At 42.0% G+C, this 20,986-nt stretch overlaps 1 protein-coding gene across 12 annotated transcripts in view; it reads left to right on the forward strand.

The window, feature by feature from the left end:
- The window catches only part of si:dkeyp-44a8.4 (collagen alpha-1(XXIII) chain), a 126,015-nt gene that overhangs the window by 73,848 nt on the left and 31,181 nt on the right, over positions 1–20,986 (forward strand). For all 12 annotated transcript variants that reach the window (XM_031319434.2, XM_036007504.1, XM_031319436.2 and 9 more), the window contains exons 3-4: positions 17,177–17,221; positions 20,725–20,732. In XM_031319434.2, coding sequence (XP_031175294.1) covers positions 17,177–17,221; positions 20,725–20,732 — 53 coding nt within the window. The remainder of the gene's footprint in view (positions 1–17,176; positions 17,222–20,724; positions 20,733–20,986) is intronic.

Genomic DNA, 20,986 nt, shown 5'->3' on the forward strand with positions numbered 1-20,986 from the left:
GTTTAGTTTTGGTGGGCAGGACACAAGGAGAGGATTTTGGTATTCTTTGGATGTGTGCTTGTTTCTCTTCACTGTGATCTCTGTCTATAGGAATTATTTGCCTTTGTGGTTTTATTTTTATATATGATCATCTTACTGCTCAAGTTTCTTTGTTATAGCATTGTTAATGTGTTCCCATATTTTAATAATTACTTTAGGGAGTTATCACTGAATCATTCAAATACATTTTAGCCATGCTAGAGGTGTGGCTCTAATGGCAGTGTCAGTTGTTCCACCACTTTGTTTCAGACTGAAATATCTCAAAAAATAAAAAAATCCAACACTTTTAATTTATGAACAAATACCTACAAAACTAAGGAATGCCCTTTTTTTAGCATTCGTACGCGCTAAACTAATAAGGTAAACACTGTAGCTTTGCTGAGCATGCTTGGCATGACATTGAACTAAAAACATTATTCTTTAAAAGCAGACTATCAGGTTAGATATACACTAGGTCCCTCTGTGGGATATTATCTCAAGTAAAGTGACGAGATAGATAGTCAGGAGGAAAGAGGGTGGTGTGTGTGCGTGTGTGTGTGTGTGTGTGTGTTGAGGGGCGAGGGCTCTTCTTGAGGGTGGGGGGAGGATGGGTGAAAGGTGACACTCTGACAAGTGGTGTTTACGAGACTAGAGAATACCAAAGGACAACTGCGAGCCATCTTAAATATGAAATAGAAGGAGAGAAAAGAGAGTTGAGATGAGATGTGTGCAAGTGAGAGGAAGACGGAAGCCAAGATCCAGGCGGGAAGACGTGACAGCGACATGAGGATCCCTCTCAGACCAACACCAGCTCTTAACCTAGAGGTCAGAAAGAGAGAGGTGTGGAGAGACAGAGTGAGAATATAGTATGGCACAACCACAGAGGGATCCTGGGAGAAACTTGGAAGCCATCTTCACCCTCTATTCCTTGTCTATCTTTTATTGGGTGAATGTGTACAGGACAGGCACGCCAACAAAGAAAATGTGAATGGGTATGTGTGAGGGTCAGAGGTGACCTGTGTTGGAGTACAGTGCCAGATTTATGGGCTCCATCAACCTGAAGGCTGGAGGTTGCATGCTGACTTTGTTACGCACTTCAGAAAGTGTTGGGACGCACTGAATACCAGCCTGCTGATGCCAAGTGTGTGTGTGTGTGTGTGTGTGTGTGTGTGTGTGTGTGTGTGTGTGTGTGTGTGTGTGTGTGTGTGTGTGTGTGTGTGTGTGTTTGTGCTTCCCATCTGGCCTCAGGGGTGAACCATATGAAGTCTGATTAAGATGGAGGACAGGGCACATTGATCAGTAAAGAAACATGCTGTGGACTGGGGATGAAAGAAAAAACTGGAATTGTGTTGCTTTGTATCATTAATATCTATCAGAGCATTGCAAAGCCAGACATGGAAGGATGAGAGGCCAAGAAAGAAAAACTAGGGATAAGTTTCTCAGGGTCATACTGTTGCCCCTCTCTTCCTTACTTTATTCATTCATTATCTACCTCCCTTCTGCTGTCACTTTGCAAAGAGTGCTTTCATCTCCTGTGGGGTGGTTTGGTTATAAAACCTGCAGGAACAGTGTTTACATCATTTGGGTGTTAAACTATTTATTCTGTTGTAAACCTGTCGTACATGTTTCTGCTACTTTATCCTCTCTCCCTTTTGATGTGTTTTCATGTCAGAGGTTTATCTAACCTAATGGGTGTGTTTGGACTTAACAGATTGGTTTAAGTAATGGTTCAACATTTTGGTACACACTCTTATTTGTTTTCTTGGCTAGAGTTTGATGAGAAGAATGACATCGCTCCTATGTCTGTCTGCTAAACATGACCCTGGAGATGGTTAGCTTAGCTACGCACAAAGACTGGAAATGGAGAAACGCTAGCCTGGCTTTGTCCAAAGCAGTGTTGTGTATGTGGATTACAGCCCTTATGCAAAGCTAAGCTAACTAGCTGCTGGCTGTAGATTCACCGTACAGACATGAAAGTAGTATCAATCTTCTCATCTAACTCTTAAGTATAGTCATCTAACTCTAAGTATAGTTACTGAAATGTTGAATTATTGAATCCACAAAGTAAAGTTAGGGTGCGATAGTTTATTAGTAGACTGTATGTCTGAAAATTACTGCCAGTCACTCACACTTTTACCATGTGTGCGTTTGAGTTTAAATGTCTGGTTTTCATCTTCACTCCACTGTTATAAGCTGGGGCTTTAGGTTTGAGCTGCTCCTCCTCTGTTGTAGTCTCAGACAGCCAGAACAGATAATTAGGTCCTGTTATCGTTACCTGCCAAAATGTGAGGCTTGGTATTGCATTTATTAAAAACAAGCACAGTGAATTTGAATTTGGCATCTGAAACATTTGGTCTCTTGTTGCACCTTGATTTTTTACAACAATGGATCTGTTAAAAATGGGCTTTTAGAAATGGCTTCAACAGAAGGTTGAGAGGGGAGAAGTGTGCCGTAAAAGCCATTTAGTTTAAGGCCATATTGGCTTAGATACAGTCAGGTGCATGCAGACAAAGCCTCCATTGTTGGAAAGCCCTAGATAGTTAGTTTTACTATAAACTTCCGCCGACCGATTTATGAGACAGGCCCCATCCTGTGAATAAAAATATAAAACATTTTGTATTTCTAGTACTGATGTATCATTTTACCATCAACACCCATTGATCTGGGGCTCCGGCTCAGTCCAAGAACCTGTCTGTTGGTCAGAAGGGCGTTACAACTATAATCCGTTTTCTTCCACTTGGCCTGGCAGACGATCGCTGAAACCTGAAGCCGTCCTGAAGACGTTCTAGTATGACACCTCAGGGTGGCTCCAAGCCTGGCTTAATGCCTCATTCCTTGGTTTTGGTTCAGTGAGAAGGGTTGTTAAATGATATTCCTTCTGATATCTTTTAATCTTTAATCACTGACCAGACAAATTCTGATATATAGAACCATCTTTCCCTCCTTTTCCACTGTTGTTGGCTCATTTGTTGGCAAGCTGGAAAATGAGGGGATTTTGATTTTAGGCCAGCAGCTGAGGTAGCTTGGCAGGAACCAGGTACAGCAGGAGAGCTGAAGGCGGGTCAGTGTTCACATTGGATGGGAAGAATAAATCCCATTACATCAAATAGTAAACATGTGTATGGTGACATGACTGACTTTGGATGAAGCGTTAGATGAGCGTGTGTTGAGTGAAATGAACTAAATGATGGCCTGTGCATTTCTCTCTCTCTCTCTCTCTCTCTCTCTCTCTCTCTCTCTCTGCAGCTGGGGATCTTTAGCCCACATGATTCCTCTGGACCCTTATGCAAGGTCACTACATTATGAACATTGATGCAGAGATGTGATTGGTTTAACAGCAATGAACGGCACATACCTCTGTCATGCACACCCAGCTGTGTTTTATTTTCATTACTGCACATGAAGGCTATTGGACATATCAGCTGTGTCAGCCATCTATCACAGTCGCAGCTGTCGGGCACGCAAACTAACATAGTTTGAGACACACACACACACACACACACACACACGCACACAAACTGTAAATGCTCTCAGACACATGTCTCTCGGGCAGGGCCATCTGCCCAGAGATATGCAAAACTCCACATACCTTGACAAATTTTTATTGAAAATGATATTATATACTGTGGGTACATGAATGGTCGAATGTAAACTCACAACAGGCTGTAACATCAGACTGATTTCAGTCCATCGCCGACTGTGTCAAAGGCTCGACAGCCATCCCAGCCATGTTCTGACCCCAGGAACTTGAGCAGCTGATTGGACCAAATATGGAAGCCACCAATCGGATAAAGTGACACATGACCTCGTCCGATAAAGTTCACACTGGGGCACGTCTGCACCTGCCACAGGAGCAGTTTCACAACACACACATACAGTAGACACGCTACACTGTTCTAGCCCTTGAATCACGCAGTATTGAAAGGGGACATGGGTTATGTTACATCAGTAACCTCACAGCACAGAGAGCGAGGGACATTCAGAAACCCTGCAGTGATGGCATCGTATCTTGAGGCACTATGAAATTATATCCTCCTTACGCACACCTGTATGTGTAAGCCTTTGAAATAAACAGATGATCATCTTTAAAAAAGTAGTTGATACCCTCGTTTTGAAATCCCACAGAGTTTATGAGTGATCACAGAGGCAGCAGCACTGACGACAGTTTGTGTCCTAGCAGGCTGCAGCCGCCGCTCAGATGACTTGATGCTATAGGCTGCTGACTTTGATATAGTCAAGTTGAATTTCAGGCAGAATTTAATGATTTTTATTGAGTGCTGTTTTTTAATTTAAAGTTTCACCTGGTCATTAAGGCTAGATATTAAAGCTGTAAAACCAGCCGGAAAATCTGTAATGAGATAAATTATTACTTTGCTTTTCTTAGACAACGTTAAACACTAATGCATTATGAAGTTTGGCTTATTTTATTGTTTTTAAACAGGCTTTCATAGAAGAGTCAGTACCAAAATGTAGATATATAAGCATCATCGGTATCGAGAATTAATTAACCTAAATAATTACAATTGGAAAAAACTAAAATAATAAGCCATACAAACATTTATTATTACATGATGAGAACCATATTTATGAATTGTTCCTTCTGTGTGTCTCACTATTGTATATCACTGCAAATGTTGTCCTGCACAACAGTTTTTGCTTTGTCCTAACACATGCCCTTTTTGTTTGTCTTTTGAATGAATTCTGTTGAATTCTGAATTGTATTTTTTATATTCTAATTCAGCCATAAAAGTCAGAATATGTTGTCATAAATGTTAGGCCCCTTAAGTAGGTCTGGCAACATCACAGCTGTGTACATATAGTTGACGTGCATGTGCATATGTATGTGTTCTGTTTGCAATGAGCCCATCTAAGACCCTGGATTGTAGACTGTTCACTTATACTTTTTTTCAGTTGTTCTACAATGAATGGCATTTGAATTGTTTCAGGGAGCCATGTGAATATTTTCCAACATGGATATTGTCTTGCCAGTTAGCCTTTAATCCTGAAGTGCAAAGTATCGGCTTCATTCTAAATTCTACTCTATTTGAGTAATCCAGAATATATTTACATACCATTTTTACCACATTTGTTTTAGAAGATAACATCACATCTGTTAAACACTGGCCCTCAACATGAATGTTCCTGTTTTAATACGGCTTGTTCACCTAACGTGGCGCTGCTCCACATAATCAATCACATCCTTTAGCAATTCTTGATCCACATGTATCACATGGCAGCATTGGATGTTGTTTTTTTGTTTAAGCCAGAATGAGTTGGCAGCGCAGAGGGCTATGCACTGGGATATGATTACTACCAGACCACATACAATAGAGTATTGGCACATAGTGGATGGATCAGGCCAGGTATGCCAAGGCTGGTGGAATCAGGAGCGGTAATGAAAAAATAAAGCGGTAGTGTTTCAATGGTGGTGAGTAAGAGAAATAGGCTGGAGCTTGCATGGCAGAAAGTTGAGTGAGTGATGGAGGAACGGGCTATTATGGGCATGTGAATGCTGTGGCAGGATGCATACATTACATGAGTAGGAAGTAGGAAAAACACATTTGACGACACATGTCTCCTTACTTAGCCATTTACTTTATGATTATCTGATAAAATAACACATGTAATATCAAGTATACATGTCTGCAAAGGTCCACTGTGTGTACTTTGTCAGTTTGGTGTGTTTTATGGTTCTACTCGCCTGCATCATGTCACGCCAAGTCACAACTGTGTAATCAGCCTCTGGACCACCTGCCCCACGTTGCCCATAAACCATTGGGTGCGTGGCCGGCAGCTTTGAGATTGCATGCTCTCACCTTGGCTTCCACAGATGCTGTAATTAGCCTGGCTGTTTCAGGTGTGAGAGAAGAGGAGAAAGAAACCAGAGCTAGCTTAAAGTAAGAGCTAAGGGCATGAGGGGTGAGACACCTGTGAAAAAGGAGAGAAATAATGGTGGAGATTAGAATTTGATTTCAGTTGGTAGAAATTGCACAGGGAAGCAGGGCTGGAATTTGGTCTTAAGAAAGCCAAGGGAAAGGCAGAGATTTGTTGGAAAAAAGAAAGAGGCTTACTGGAATGAAGCTCCCTTTTGAACATTCACACCATGTTTCCTCAACTGTGGCCCGCACATTGCCCTACACATTGTCTTCTGTTACAGCCACACACACATACACACACACAAATGTTGCAGTTTTTGTTTAAAGTCATGGTGATTAGTGCACTTTTCTCTTTATTCCTTTACACTTGAAGACCTACCCCCGCTCTCTCCATGCCCGGCTCCCCGGGCCTGCTCTAACATGTTCCAGAACGTCAAACTAGAACCACATTTTATGAATGGATAAGGCATACAAAGATAAAAGAGCATTTTATCCTGTTATAGACCACCATTTGACATAGACTGACACTGGACGAAACCGACACTCCTATCCTTGTCAAATTTCCACTGCGTACATTGATGCTGCTGATGTTCGTCACATTAAAGATTCTGATACTTTAATCTTGTGTCATTTTTTAAAAGAAATATCCGAAAGGAAAGGAAGGAAGTCTGCGTTTAAAGGAGGTCTGGCACTTTGGATGTTCAAGACACAAATTCCCCCGTGCTCCCTAAGGTGACCCATGTATTTTCTTTATTCCCACTCCACCTTTGTGCCATTATGTGTTAACCCTCTTGTTTATTCTCCCTGAGGACTGGATTTCACACCTCCAGACTTCCTGGAAGTCCTTGCAGCAAACGGTGGCCCCCAATTTGATATGATCTACAAACATAACCCTCATTCTCACCTCAACATGGCACGTCTCCCATTCGTTATGGGACTCAGTGGTTCCCACATCTGAGGGTGGCAATTAGTCACAGAAGGATTGTCAATAACCAGTGCTACTCAAAACACGAGAGAGAACAACATGAAAAATGTGCAGGATTTCTATTTCCAAGCTGAAGCCACTGAGGAGTGTGTGTTGAGGTGATAGGGCTTGCTCATTTGCGTGCAAGTGAGCTTAAAATCTAGCCTGGTCCTACCAGACTCTCATACATTTAATTTGTACAGAAAGTCTGGCCTCTCTCCATTGACAAGTGTTAACTTCCTTGAAGGCGGGTACTCTGTTGAAGTTTAAAACTATTGGATCTGCCATAACCAATCGCTAACGTTTGGTCGTGACGTATGTCATGCGCATGTGCAACAAGAGGGGAGACCGACAACAAGTATCGGCTTATATTTAGCATTAGCATCGCTAGCGTTAGCCTTAGCCAACTCCTTCACCACTAACGGAGCGAGCTGGAAAATCAAACTTTTCCCGAACCCCGTGGGAAGGAGGGCCACAACATCATGGCCAACAACACAACTCAGCAAAGATTGTTCTTGCTCGGGCTTTAACTTCTGGATATTCGGCAGCGTTGCTGCCACAACGGACTGAATGGCTTCGCTCACATCTTTCTAGATCACGTCCTCAACGTCATCGTTCTCAGCCACTCCCTCTGTTCACTGATTGGACCTACAAATATTTGACCGGAGAAAACCCAAGAATATACCGTAAACCAAGGGGGTAAGCGTCTCCTCAGACCGCGTAGCTCCTATGGCGCCATTTTGATGCTACCAAGCCATCATCTCCTGTTAGCATTCCATTGACTGCCATTCATTTTGGCGCCACTTTGACAGCGAATAACTTTACATCTGAAGCGTTTAAAGACTCTATTTGTCCATTGTTTATTTCTAAAGAAACACGACAATGTATGAAAGGCTCCATTACCTTGTACCTCACGTTATGGCTCCGTAGCAGGCGTTTTTGTAAAAATAGGCGATAAGGCGATAACGATTGTGTCATAACCACGCGACTTATTGTCGCACAGTAGAGGAAATACCGTATAGTACAGGAGAAGCTCACAGGCAGTTTCGTCTCACATTAGCTGTTTAAGTGTAATTACTAATGTTAACTTTAGTTAGCAATAATTAGCCTGTGCCTATGTTATCGCCTTACATATACCTATGCTCTCCGTCTCTGCAAGATTCAGAATGATTGAGATTTCTCTTGGCATAGCTACCAGAAGACTTCCAACTTTCAGACACGTTGCTCACGGCACATTTACGTCGTCTCTCTCAGTTGGAGGCTGCGCAGTAACGCTCCGCCATCACCGGAAAAGTGCTTCTAATGGCCTTCACTGGTCTCCGTCCAGTGCAACGGGATCTGTTGGTCCATTCTTATATAATGTCTATGCCGCAAACCCAGACGGAGTACTGAAGGGAAATAAAAATTGAGCGGAAGTAAGTAGGAGGGAGGAGCCAGGCTACTTAAAATCCTCTCAAGTGCTCAAATTCCAGCGTCTATGGTTACAGTTCCTCCTTATGGAAGTACCACCCAGGAGCCTGTATGAATGGTGCCGAAAACCAAGGCTCTCCCATACACGCCAACATGCTCAGTGTCAACAAACACATACATCTGAGTGTGAATGTGTGTGTGCGTGTACACGTGTGATTCACTTGCAGTCGAGGAGAGTTTGTTTATCTGGGGTCAACCCATTTAAGGCATCGTCACGCCAGGGCCCTCTTTCCAAAAACAGGACACAGACCTTACAGACACACTTGTATTAACATGTGCTCATAATAAACTCCAAACAGCTGAACTCTCAAACATTTTTCAGGATTTCCTGAAACGAAAACTGCCTCTGCTGTCCTCTGAAAATGTTATGATATACAACAACATCAGGAAAGAGAGATTTTCCTTTTCACACAGCGAGTGCCATATATTTAAAAATAGAAGAAATGACATGTTCTGTTTCATACAAATGAAAAGTGTCATTCATACACAAGAAAATACACTTTTAACTCACTTCAATACAATTAAGGATTTTGCTGCTACAGTCTCATTTGGTCTGATATAAACAGTAGCTTATGGTGGCAAATGTTAGCAAACTTAAATATTACTTTACAAACTGACATCACTGAGTCAGTTTGCTGACATTGCCCTAATATCATACTTAATGTAAGCATCTATCATTACCCATAAATATGGCCAGTGGCTAAAAGTAGCATAGGTTCACTTTAATGAGTTTAGGCCGTCATCTACTACAGGAATCAATCACGCGGTGAGATGCGCCGTGAACTGGGTGGCCTCAGCAAAACCATTTGCTGGGGGAAACCCTGTTTTCAATCCTCACGCAGCCTTTTTCTGACTTACTTTGAGCCTGTAAATCACCTGAAGACAAAGCTTTTGTCTTCTGGCTGCTGAACTTTGGGTGCTCTGGTCCACTTTGTTGTGATCTGCTCTCATTTGCTGTGCTCAGCTGGTGTTGACTGTGTTTTGCTGGAGCACTCTCATTGTTTTGACTACGTCTGTCTCTCTGTGTGGGGCGGGCCCATCTCTGCCTTCGCCTTTCATTAGCTGTGACACACGGTGACTACCCAGGCAGCCTTTCAGCACCCGCCTGCCACTCAACGCAAACCACCTGTCGGACATCACAACAGCTGGGGTCTCCTCCTTCCAAACCTGTGCACGCTCACAAGCAGAAATAAACACATAATCAAGTTTTCCACAAGTGCAAGCTCTGTCACACCAAAAACACAAATGAACTGTCAAAGATTATAGAAAGCCAAATAAATGCAGGCATGATAAGCTTTTCGTTCATTAGGACCTAATGAATAATGCAACAGACATCTAAACACCTAAACAACCCTGCAGCTATAAGAGCATGCATGCATTCTTACTCACACACATGCAGGTTTACAGCAGCATCACTCAACCCTGACAGAGCGGGTCAAGGAAGCTATACGTTGATCACACTCGCACGGGCATGAAATAGGCGTCCATGCCCTCACACAAATACGCTCTCAGATAGCCTCTCACACAGATGCACTCTCACTCAGCCCAGAGAAATCCACTCTGCAGTCACGCAACACTTGATACTGATGAAAACAGGAAGGTCGACTTGGTACCAATGTGTTCTTGGCTTCTTATTTCCCAATCACAGATTACCTTTGCATGAATACCAGAGTGATGTTTACTCTACAGCATCTCGCTCTCGCTCTCGCTCTCTCTCTCTTTCTCTCTCTCAAACCACATTTCATCAGTCAGAGAGGTGAAGTATGGTCCACACACAGGCAGAGTTTATAACTTATATAACACTTATATATTCCATGAGAATGAGAGTTGGAGGTTGAGACACATAGAAATATTAGGGGAACAACATTTTAGCGATAACCGCTTTGATTTGATACTAATCTGAATTAATTTTCAGTATCCAATGACTTGAGATAATGCACCATTTGCTGAACTTGCAACAGCTATTGCAAATGGCCAGTTTTTTTGTTAGTTTGAATAGGGAATCTCGAGCCCTCTTTAACAGCTCAACAAGCATACTTAACATTATTTTATAACATGATTTTGGATGACATGTTTCATAAGAATAAAATGACACAGTCCGTCCCCAGCAGTAAAACATGGATAAATGCAAGAGATTTACATGTGCTCTTTATCTGTGATTGGGGTTGACAAAACTTCTAATGCAGCACTATCACTGCCAAAGCCAAAATTAGTCTATTAGGAATTCTGTTATTTGAGTTTTATAACAGCCTGTTCGTAAGAGTTCTCACAGGGAGATAGACCTCTCTGTGGTCTAATTAACCCCAAACATAAGTGTCATTCTTAAATATTTAAGCCAAATTTGTGGCAAAGGAGAGGATATCATTCCATTATTTCCCTATATATTAGGATGTAATAAGGTAAGAAGAGAAAGGAGATAGTATTTAAAGGAAGACAAACATTTAATTTAGCAATCATTGTAGAATTATTGGACCCAGGGTACCAAATTAGCAGCCTCCACCAGTCAAATGCTGGTCAAATATGAAAGTGGTTGGTAGATTTGCTTCACTCTCCAGCCAAACAAAATAATGTTAATCTATAGAGTGGCTGGAAAAAATGTGAACATTCATTAGCTATTTGGCTGGTGGATAAAAAAGTTATTTGTGCACCCTGATTGGACCCCAAAAAAATTATGGAAGTAAAGCAATTGTAACAAAACACAGAAAACTACAACGACAAAGACTACAGACTGAGACCGCTACTTTAAAATGTGGATTATGCAATTTCCAGAATATGATGTACATTTAGTGTATCGTGGTTGAGTCTGCTGCAAAAAAGTAAGAAAACACTGATGTGGGAAAATTATTGCATCATTTAAACACCTTGCATACATGTGGTGCAGATCTTTATTAAATCTACATTTAAGATTTAAGAGAAGATTTGTGGGATGAGGTTGGATTACAGGTAACTGTTCTGTTAGATTCTGAACCCGGGCTGACCCAGGACAGTAGAGACACGGGGCAGCTGGAGAATGAATCACCACCATGTGAATCACAGCCATTGTCTTTTTCTCTTTCTGTTGCTTACAACCACAGCATGTGTCCCCTAACTTATTGGAGGCAAAGTTGGACACAGTGAAACGCTGACAGATCAGGAGACACTTAGGAAGAAGTAGTTTTGTTTCAGACAAAGAGGCTCAACAGATGTACCCATTTGGAATCCTCACAAATATTTTTCAAAGCGGTAAACAATTACAATGGAATTGACTCAGACGTCTCATTATGAGCAAATAGATTCAGTCTTTGACAAATAGTAAAACAACCCATTTTGTTATTTTAAACAAATGCTGTATGTTTACAATAAATAATTAGTGAGTCAAATTTTAGGACAGCATCTCTGCAATTAAATACAATGTTTTGTATTTCTGTCTTACGAGCATACACTGTATGAAATAGTGATTAGGAGCAAATCTCTAGTTTGCCTTCTTCACCTCTTCTATGATTGTATTTAAAGGCGATTAGAGGAAAATCTGCTACTGGGATGTTTTTTTTAAACATTCTTAAGTGGGAAAAAGAAATGAGAGAGGAGATGCCATAGAGACACATTGCCTCCAGCTAACATGGAAGCAAGAAGCTGATCTTACTTACACCCTACCTCTCCATACCCCCACCCCACATTTCTCTTCCTCCCCAGTTAAATTAAATTTTCCCCTGTTGCAGGAGGAATATTGGGGGGGTATGAAACAAAGAAGGAGTGGAGAAGAGGGGGGTAGATGGATAGATGGATAGATGGATAGATGGATGGATGTAAGTCCTGTGGTTGTGCATATGAAGTATCACATTCTGCTATTTTCATTTTGCTCTTTATTGCTCCCAGTTGTTGGTTTAAACAAAATGGGGCCTAAAAGAAGAGTGGAAGAGGGGGTCGTTCCACAAATCCTGCGCTTTATTCCTTGGAAGCACTTTGTTTGCGAGAAATGTCACAGTAGCTAAATCAAGCCGAGCTATGAACAGATGGTGTGTGTGTGTGTGTGTGTGTGTGTGTGTGTGTGTGTGTGTGTGTGTGTGTGTGTGTGTGTGTGTGTGTGCGTGTGTGTGCGTGCGTGCGTGCGTGTCCAGAGACCAAAGGTGTTGTAGATGCAGGGAGCACATTTAGATGCATTTGGTAACATCCACCTGAAAAATTCTTGCTCTAAATGTTTTGAGAGAAGAAGAAAGAGTGAGGTTGTGTTTGTGTGGTTTTTAGCTCACAGATGTACTTGCAACCAGTGAAAGCGTTGACGGAGAAATTGCTTTAAACCTCGCTCAGGTCGATTGCACTTGTCAGCAGGAAGGTTCAATATGCAGTATTGGAATTATGGGAATTTGTGTTTGTGTTTCTGCACAGTATGTGTGTGTGAGCTTATACACAGGACTGTGTGTCATGCTCCAGTCGCTAAAACATCCCATGTAAAGACTAATGAATGAATCAAGGCAGACATCCAGATGTTTGTTTCTTTCAGTCTCTTTCAGGTATTTGACATTCTCATACAAAAACACTTCCAGTCCTAAGGGAGCGGTTGCCCTGCTAGCTGCTCCCAGTCAAACTTTGGACTGCATGTTTTTCTACAGAGAAGTTTAGGGTTAGCATGAGATACAGTGCTTCAGGCAAAAAATGTACTATCCACAAGTTCAAACACGTGTGCGTGCGTGCGTGTGTGCATGCATGTCTATTGTCACTCTATTTTCATATTCATGACATAATTGAGCGTGCATGTGTCCAGCACTGCTTGTGTGTCCCTCAGAGAGTTCTACATGATGTAGTTGTCTTACCTAACTGCCTGACATTTGTGGAGGTCCATCTTTCTTTCTTTGGGGGATTTTCAACACCTGTAAGAGTGAAGGACTTGTCCTCCCAATCTTTTTTTTTTGCATCTGTTAACTCCCCTTGTTTTTCTATTCCCTATCTCCTCTGCCTGCTCCTTTAGCATCTGCTGTACATTGTTTAAACCAAACGATCACCCAGAAAAATTGAGCTTTGTTTCGTCTCCTTTTGATGTTGATAACCTTTGACTTCGACGAAGAAAGAAGGGAAGGGAAGTCAAATTATGATACATCCCATTACTGTGTCAAGTAAAACATGATCCTCCAGACTATCGCTTACTCGCTCTAACGTACACACTGTTTCTATTTTGGTTTGCGTGTGTGACATTTACTGAACCTGGTATGCCACTACGACACAGGAAGTCAAGACTGACACCTAAGTCACGCCATGTGTCCGCGTGTTTGAGTGTTTGTTTGTCTGTATCTCAGTGGTTATGCGTTCACTGCTCTCTCCTGTAATAGGTACTAGGAGTAGTACTTCCACACACACACACACACACACACACACACACACACACACACACACACACACACACTTTGCTCTCTAGTGCTGCTGTTTTTCCCATTAATTCCTCCAGTCAATCCAGTCCTATATCAGCTTGTCATCACCCAACTCCATTCCCCCTCAACCCTGCCACTCAGGACCAATCTCGCTCCCATGTTTCAGTCACTCTGACGCCCGCTCCTCCAGCGTTTGGCGACTGACCTGTCAACATGCTGAAGGCTGCCTTTTATGTCTCAAATGAAGGTAGAGCAGGCATGGCCCCCCGTGACCCATATCTTATAATGCATATCCTTGCTTGAGGAGGCACTTTAAATGGCCAACAACCATGTGTTACAAGGATTTTTAAGGGATTGTGAAGCCATCCATTCATCCATCCATCCCCTACTAACTCCCTTCATCGTTTTTTCTTTCTTCACCATCTTTCGTCCTGGTCCCACCGTTTCTCTGTCCCTCCCGTCTTTCCTTCACATCCTGCCACTCCCTTAGATATTACTCTCTCCACCCTTCCAGCTTGTCCTCCCCATCTCCCTCTCCTCCAGCCCTGGAGAAATGCTCCATCTCTCCCTGCAGAGGCCTAAGCCCCCAGCAGAACCGCTCCATGCTGCTGTTTATGGCTGCGGGGGTTGAATCAGAGGAAGTAGAGCCCACTATGGAATATGGAGACTATTAATGTAAATGCTGCGGCTGGCAGAGTGTGTTAGCTGGCGCTGAGTTTTGAAGGTGTAGAGGTGTTAAATGATTAAAATTGTTCAAACATATATTTTAAATGGGAGTCATAGGTGCACAGCTGTACTCAGTCTCCATTGTTACATTTTCAATTGTGTCTTCTTGTTGCCAACAAAGTCTGGCAGCAGCTACAAATGGCAACTGAATCAGATAAAGAACAAGAAACAGTACTAAGGTGAAAATCTGGTTCAATGGTACACTGTAGACTGAGCACATGCAGGAAGCAGTTAACTCTTTTTTCATGATACTTCTTATTATTCCTTCAATTCCAAAGTAATTAATAGCGTATTGCTGTTACATAAAGGAGGGAAATAAGGATGAAAGAGGGAGAGGTAGACGGTAGAAGGAGGTGGAGCATGATTGAGGTCTCTTTGAAAGGGTTGGCAGAGTCAGGAAGTGATTAGGCCACTACAACAAGTCCAATAATGACAATAGGGAAAACATGTCTGTAGCCACAGCCACTTAGCATCAGGAACAGTACCCAGTATGGTTCCCATTTCATTACAAGAGCCGGACTGAGTGTGGGAGGATGGGCACATGGAAGGAAAGAGATGAAATATGGTGTTACCTACAGGAGAGTTTCAGAAGGTTTAGTTACTGTTGTTTCAGCTGCGCTACTTTCTTGCCTCACATATGCAGTTTCCATTAATAATGGTGGCAGATTTACCTTTTGAAATTCATTATAAACTTTGAAACAATGGGTCTTTGATTTCACACAAAAGCATGCTTCTCAATTCTGGCAGGTGACCATAGATTTTGCCAGCGGAAACGACAGCTCTAGCTAGCTATCATTAGATGTGTGAACATAAATGATATCATGTGAAAAGACTGAGGTTTAAGTAGCAGGCAAGTCAACATCCTCACTAGGGTTGGGCATCGTTTTGATTTTAACGATTCTGATTCCAATTCCGATTCTTCCTTTCGATTCCGGTTCTTATCGATTCTCGATTCCGATTCTTTGAGGGGTGGAGTTGAAACGGTTCACATGCCTATTTTCACAAATAAGAGGAAAGTTTTATTTTGAGTCAATGGTGGTTTGCAGTTTTTACCGCTTTTTCAACGTAAAATAAAGCCCCACTAGAGCGGCGCTTACTGTGCTCCATGGCTGCGACACAACAAGCGCCTGGCCGCTACGGAAACCAAAACTTGGGAAGCGATAATCGGATTTGAAACCAAATCCTCTAAACGATTCTAAACGATTCCAGTAAAGAAACGATTCCGATGGAATCGTAATTTTTGAAACGATTCCAAGTAGGAATCGGTTCTCGATGCCCAACCCTAATCCTCACTAGCTGATGATTCATGTAGAGGACATGGAAATAACGGGTCAGAATTGTTGTTATACTGCAGGGTAGAGCAGTATAACAAGGGACAATTTAAGATCAGTTATTTTATTCTGACATCCTGTTTGGATGAATAAAAACATACGTGGACAAGCAATACAAAGGTAATGGTTATAAGATAAGGCTAAAAAAAGACATGACCCTCCAAACTTTAAATGCAGAGTGCCCCTCTTACTACAACACCACACAGAGCTTCAACATGTGGAGAAATCCAAAGCGTAGCCTGCTGTGCCTTGTTGCAGTTGCTAAGCTAAAGGGGAGGGGTGGACGGTCTTTCTGAGCCTGAGCAGAAACCTGTAATTTTTTTTTTTTAGTCAATTGCACCATCTCTTAAAAACAACACTTTGTAGGATGTTGAATTCCTACAGACCCGATTGTTTTGTTACTTAATCACGACTCTAAATTACACCTGCTTAGGAGACAGAAGAAAATTTGGCTAACCGGCTCAACCGCATCCAAGAAAATGATAGCTCAATGCTGGCTCCCCCCCCACTCGCTTTGTATAAAACAGTGGTTGGCGTACTTCCTAGACATAGTTATGCTGGAGCTCTCTACAGCAAGGTTTAACAAAGCCAAGTCATCAACTATAGACCTATGGAAAAACGCAGCAGCACAGGTATTGGTCCTAATGATCTCAACACAGAATTAGAAGAGAGCAACTAGGCAAGGTGTGATTTTTGTTTTCTTGTTTATTGTTTTTTTTTTGTTTTCCTTGAGACCGCAGAGGGTGGGGGGTGGTAGAGGGTTTTTGTTCTTGTTCAATTGTATTTGTTTGTTCTGTATGTTCAAAAATATTAAAATAATAAAAATTGATCTTAAAAAAAACAAAAAAAAACAACACTTCTGTTAAATACCCAGGCAGACACTGGCGCAGATCAGTGGCGGTGTAGATATGATTAATGGTCTTGTAGCAGCATGAGCTTTGAGACTAGGTCGGCCCTCTCTCTGGCCACATCATCTCCTGATTTCACTACAGCCCTTCTCCTATTTTTCACAACTTTACCAGACTTCTCCATCAACAGCAGAAATCGTTTTACCGGAAAGTTGGTGGTGCACTGGTGCCAACTGCATCACTGCAGGGTCAGAAGAAGGTAGCTGGATAAAACCCAGGCAGTGAGCAAGGTGTCTGATGAACTTGATGTTCAGCCAGAATGAGGAGAGAATCGGTCCTAAACATGCCAGTTTGACATAAAATCATACAGTACATTTGGTTCTGAGTTTGATGGCATCCTTTGTTGTCATTTCTAACGTCTGAATCTGTCCTCACGTCACTTAGGCAAAGATATTTCAGTGCTGTGCCAGTTCACACAAACTTAATGCCAGGCAACACATGACCACCAGCAGTGAAACAGCAAGTGATGCTCGGCTGTTCTCTACTCATCCCTGCAGTGCTGATTTGGGGGATTTACTGCTCTGTCTGTGTGTTTTCACAGGGCCTCCAGGGAAGCGTGGAAGGATGGGAAGAAGAGGGGAACCTGGTAAGTGACGCCCGCCACCTGCTTTGTTAGTTTATTTCTCTTTTTCTCTCTTTTCCTGGATGACTCTCCATCTCTTCCTCTCCCTCACTTGCACCCACTCTCTTTTCGTGGGTGACTGGATAAGTTTGAGGGCTGGTAAAATAGCCGTGACCCACGAGTCAGGCCATTGCATGATGGGCTGCAGTTGGCCCTTCGCCCTGTCCCTCCCTATTTGCGCCGACATAGTGCTAACCTCGGCCATGTGGTTGTACTAACTTTGCCCAGATGTCAGTCGTTCTTGCTGAGTGGTAGCAGCTGCAGTAGTACAGGCCTAATGAGATTCTCCCTTGCCAACATCACTACCCGCCATTATTGTGTTGCTTTTTCTTTCCACCCAGACCGCAAAACACTCATCGAGGAACCAAAACAGTGCAGAGACATAACTGTTGTTACAGAAAAGGCTGTGGTGTCAGATAGATCGGGTGTTCGGAGTTTGAGTCACCCTTGTTTTAAAGAGTTTTTATTAAGTGTTGACTCCACCAAATTATGGCGCAGCACTTTAGATGATTTTATCAAAACCTACAGGACTGAAGTTGTTCTACAGGATGTGTGTCAGGTGGGAAAACTCCCAGTCTGGTTGTGATTCATTGTTGTGGATATTTAGTAGATGACATCTGTTCCGGTGGAGATGTTGACTAAGTTAAAGCTCACCAGTAACATTTATTGTTCTACTTCCTTTCTGAAGTGATCTCACCCTTTTAAAGCAGGACAATATATTTGAAATTATTTCTTTCAAGCTGCTTTTTTTAACTTGTCTATTGACTTGATTTTATTTGACATAGAATATTCAATGATGAGCTGAGGCTTATCTGAAGTTCATACACTGTGGTGCCAAAGTGGCTTGATTTTTTTAATCCCAACTCTATTGTGTACCTGTTGTTCAATTAAAGGTTTCGGCTGGAAATATATATTTTTCTAATTGTCAACAAAGCCCACGAAACCAACAATATTAGTCTCTCTCGAAACATCCTCGCTTCCACAGCCTGATTGTGACTCTCAGTCCCAAGCCCATTGATTTCTACTGAGGACGTAAATCTTCAACAACAACAAAAACAGGTCCAAATATATAGTTCCGGGCGCCTGGATAGCTCAGTTGGTAGAGCGGGCGCCCATATATAGAGGTTTACTCCTCAATGCAGCGGACCTGGGTTTGACTCCCACCTGCGGCCCTTTGCTGCATGTCATTCCCCCTCTCTCTCCCCTTTCATTTCTTCAGCTGTCCTGTCGAATAAAGGCAAAAAAAAATGCCCAAAAAATAATCTTAAAAAAAAATATATATATATAGTTCGCTTTTTCTAAAAAGTTCAGTAATTTCCTAAAAGTGCCAGGCACTGTAGTTTTTTAGCAAACGTTACTCAAGCAGAATTTATGTGGGATTGAACCAGTGCAATGTTGTGGCTCTCTGTGATGTGTTTTTAATAGTTTTTGGACGACAATGGTAGCTAGTTTTGGTTTCTTCATGGGATTTATTGACAACAAGAACAATATAGAATATCACCAGACTTGTCATCTTTATTATCAACAACCTCTTAATCAAAATAGAATCGTGGAAAGAGTTGTGTGATTCCATCAGGCGATCACCAGGACAAGTAAATGAGATGACTGTGTTTTTCATCAGTGTGGTGTGTACTACTACATTTTGGAGGATCATCATTACGGGAAGGCTCGCTGTTAAAGTTTCTCCCAAGATGGGCCACTTGTTGGCTGCTCGCTGTTTGTTGAAGGATGGTCTGTATCTTAAAGCAACACTATGTAACTTTTCCCGCTTCGGTCCTCCTACAGGTTGTCTCATTGGAACTACAGCTGCAGCTAAAAGTTACATATAGTGTTGCTTTAAAAGGGCAGTGTGGTTCTGTTTAGGTTCTCTTGTTGTTTACTTTTGCGTCCTCACATTGCAGCCTGGGATATATAGTGCGGAGAGGCTGTTGCACCATGCTGCAGCTGATGACTCCAGGACAACTTTTTACACGACCAGAAGAGGTTTTCCCCGTTCTCTCAGAAAAACAAATGAGAGTGGAGACAAGAAGCAGAAACACAAACCTGAATAACAGGAAAGAGTGCAGACAGAGTAGTGCTTTCTGTTTCCTCTTTCACTTGTTTTTCTTTTCTCTTCTGTTTACCTCTCTCTCATTCCCTGTCTCTTTCTTTCTTATTAGCGTCCGCACACACTCACTCACACACACACACACACACACACACACACACACACACACACACACACACACTTGTCTCAAGTTCAATGCTTGAAGCTGGTCTTACTGTGGCTCCCTAACCAGTGTGCATTTGTTTACCTGACTGTCTGGCCCATGAAGGTCCTTGTCCCGGCGTCTAGACGCATCTAAATTTGATTGACTTGGTCTCCATGCCTCATAAATCCCAAGGCCTCTCTTCTTCTTCTTTCCCTTTCACCTTCTTGCCCCAACCAGCTCCATTTTTTTATCACTCTTTCTACTCCTCTTACCCAAAAAAATGCTCTTTCCCTTGAATCAAACAGGCTAACAGAGAGATTCTGGTCATGTTAGTAGGACTTTTTTATGTTTAAATAGTAACAAAACACCACAAATAACCCACTTCTCCCCAGAAGAGGTCTGTTTTCAATCTTGCTGAGTTTCTGTAAATGTTTAGTGTTGCATCCATGCTGATGAGCTGTGTGGTACCAGGACTGCAGTGGTGGCGTAGCTCCAAATCGTGCCATTGACTGTAATTGTGTTAACAATCACATAAATCAGCATTGTGATTGGTTTTAAATTTAGATTATATACAAACAATCACTAATATAGAATATTTTAATGGAAAAATATATATTTACTTTGTAAGGGTTTGGGTGGTTTGTTAGTGCCCTCGGCTATGGACTTTTAAGAGAATATTTTTTACAAGAATATTCTATTAAGAACATGAAGAACGAGAAATGAGTCTTTTGATCATTACTGTTGTTTTTGGTTAGGCTAAGTAAGAAAAGCTGAATGTATTTTTTGCTGCTGAGGCTCAACATCAGAGCATTTCAATCAGATCTGAAAGACTGCCCTGGAGAAATCTCAGAGATATCTTTTTTTATACTTTAAAGGGACGCACAGTTTGCCAGCACAACCCCAACCTTTTCACTGTCTGTTTGTCCTCCATCTCATACACCCATATCTTCTTAGGCAACAAAGTTTTGACATGACTTCATATTCTAATGTGTAACATGCCCCATTATCCAGAAGTCTGTTTATCATAACAGGTTCACCACAAACTGCATTGGCAGCAGCTCTAATGAGCTTATTTTGTACCATATTTAGGTGGTTAATTACAGTCATCATTTAACAAACCGCATTGCATGCACAGTTTTTCTGTTGCGCGCCATTGTTCCGAGGAATTGATTGCTGTACAAACCAGAGGTTACCATAACTCACACATGCTGTGCTTCATGTGTCAGATGTATCGAATTTATTTTCTAATGCCTGATATCTCTTTTTTTGTTGCAGGACCGCCTGTAAGTACAATTCCATCTCATACAGGTAGTATTAAAATCATTATTGAAGAGCTGTTACAGTACAGTACAGTACACTCACATAAACACACACACACACACACACATACACACAGTATAAATAGTATTCTGCACTATACAAACTATGGTTTTCTCTCACAGAACACACAAACTCACTCACACATGTCCATCCACAGAGCGCGCAAATAAATGGACCACTTAGGGAGCTGTGTGTGTGTGTGTGTGTGTGTGTGTGT

The sequence above is a fragment of the Sander lucioperca genome, chromosome 1 (assembly GCF_008315115.2).
Source record: "Sander lucioperca isolate FBNREF2018 chromosome 1, SLUC_FBN_1.2, whole genome shotgun sequence".
Classification (NCBI taxonomy): Eukaryota; Metazoa; Chordata; class Actinopteri; order Perciformes; family Percidae; genus Sander; species Sander lucioperca.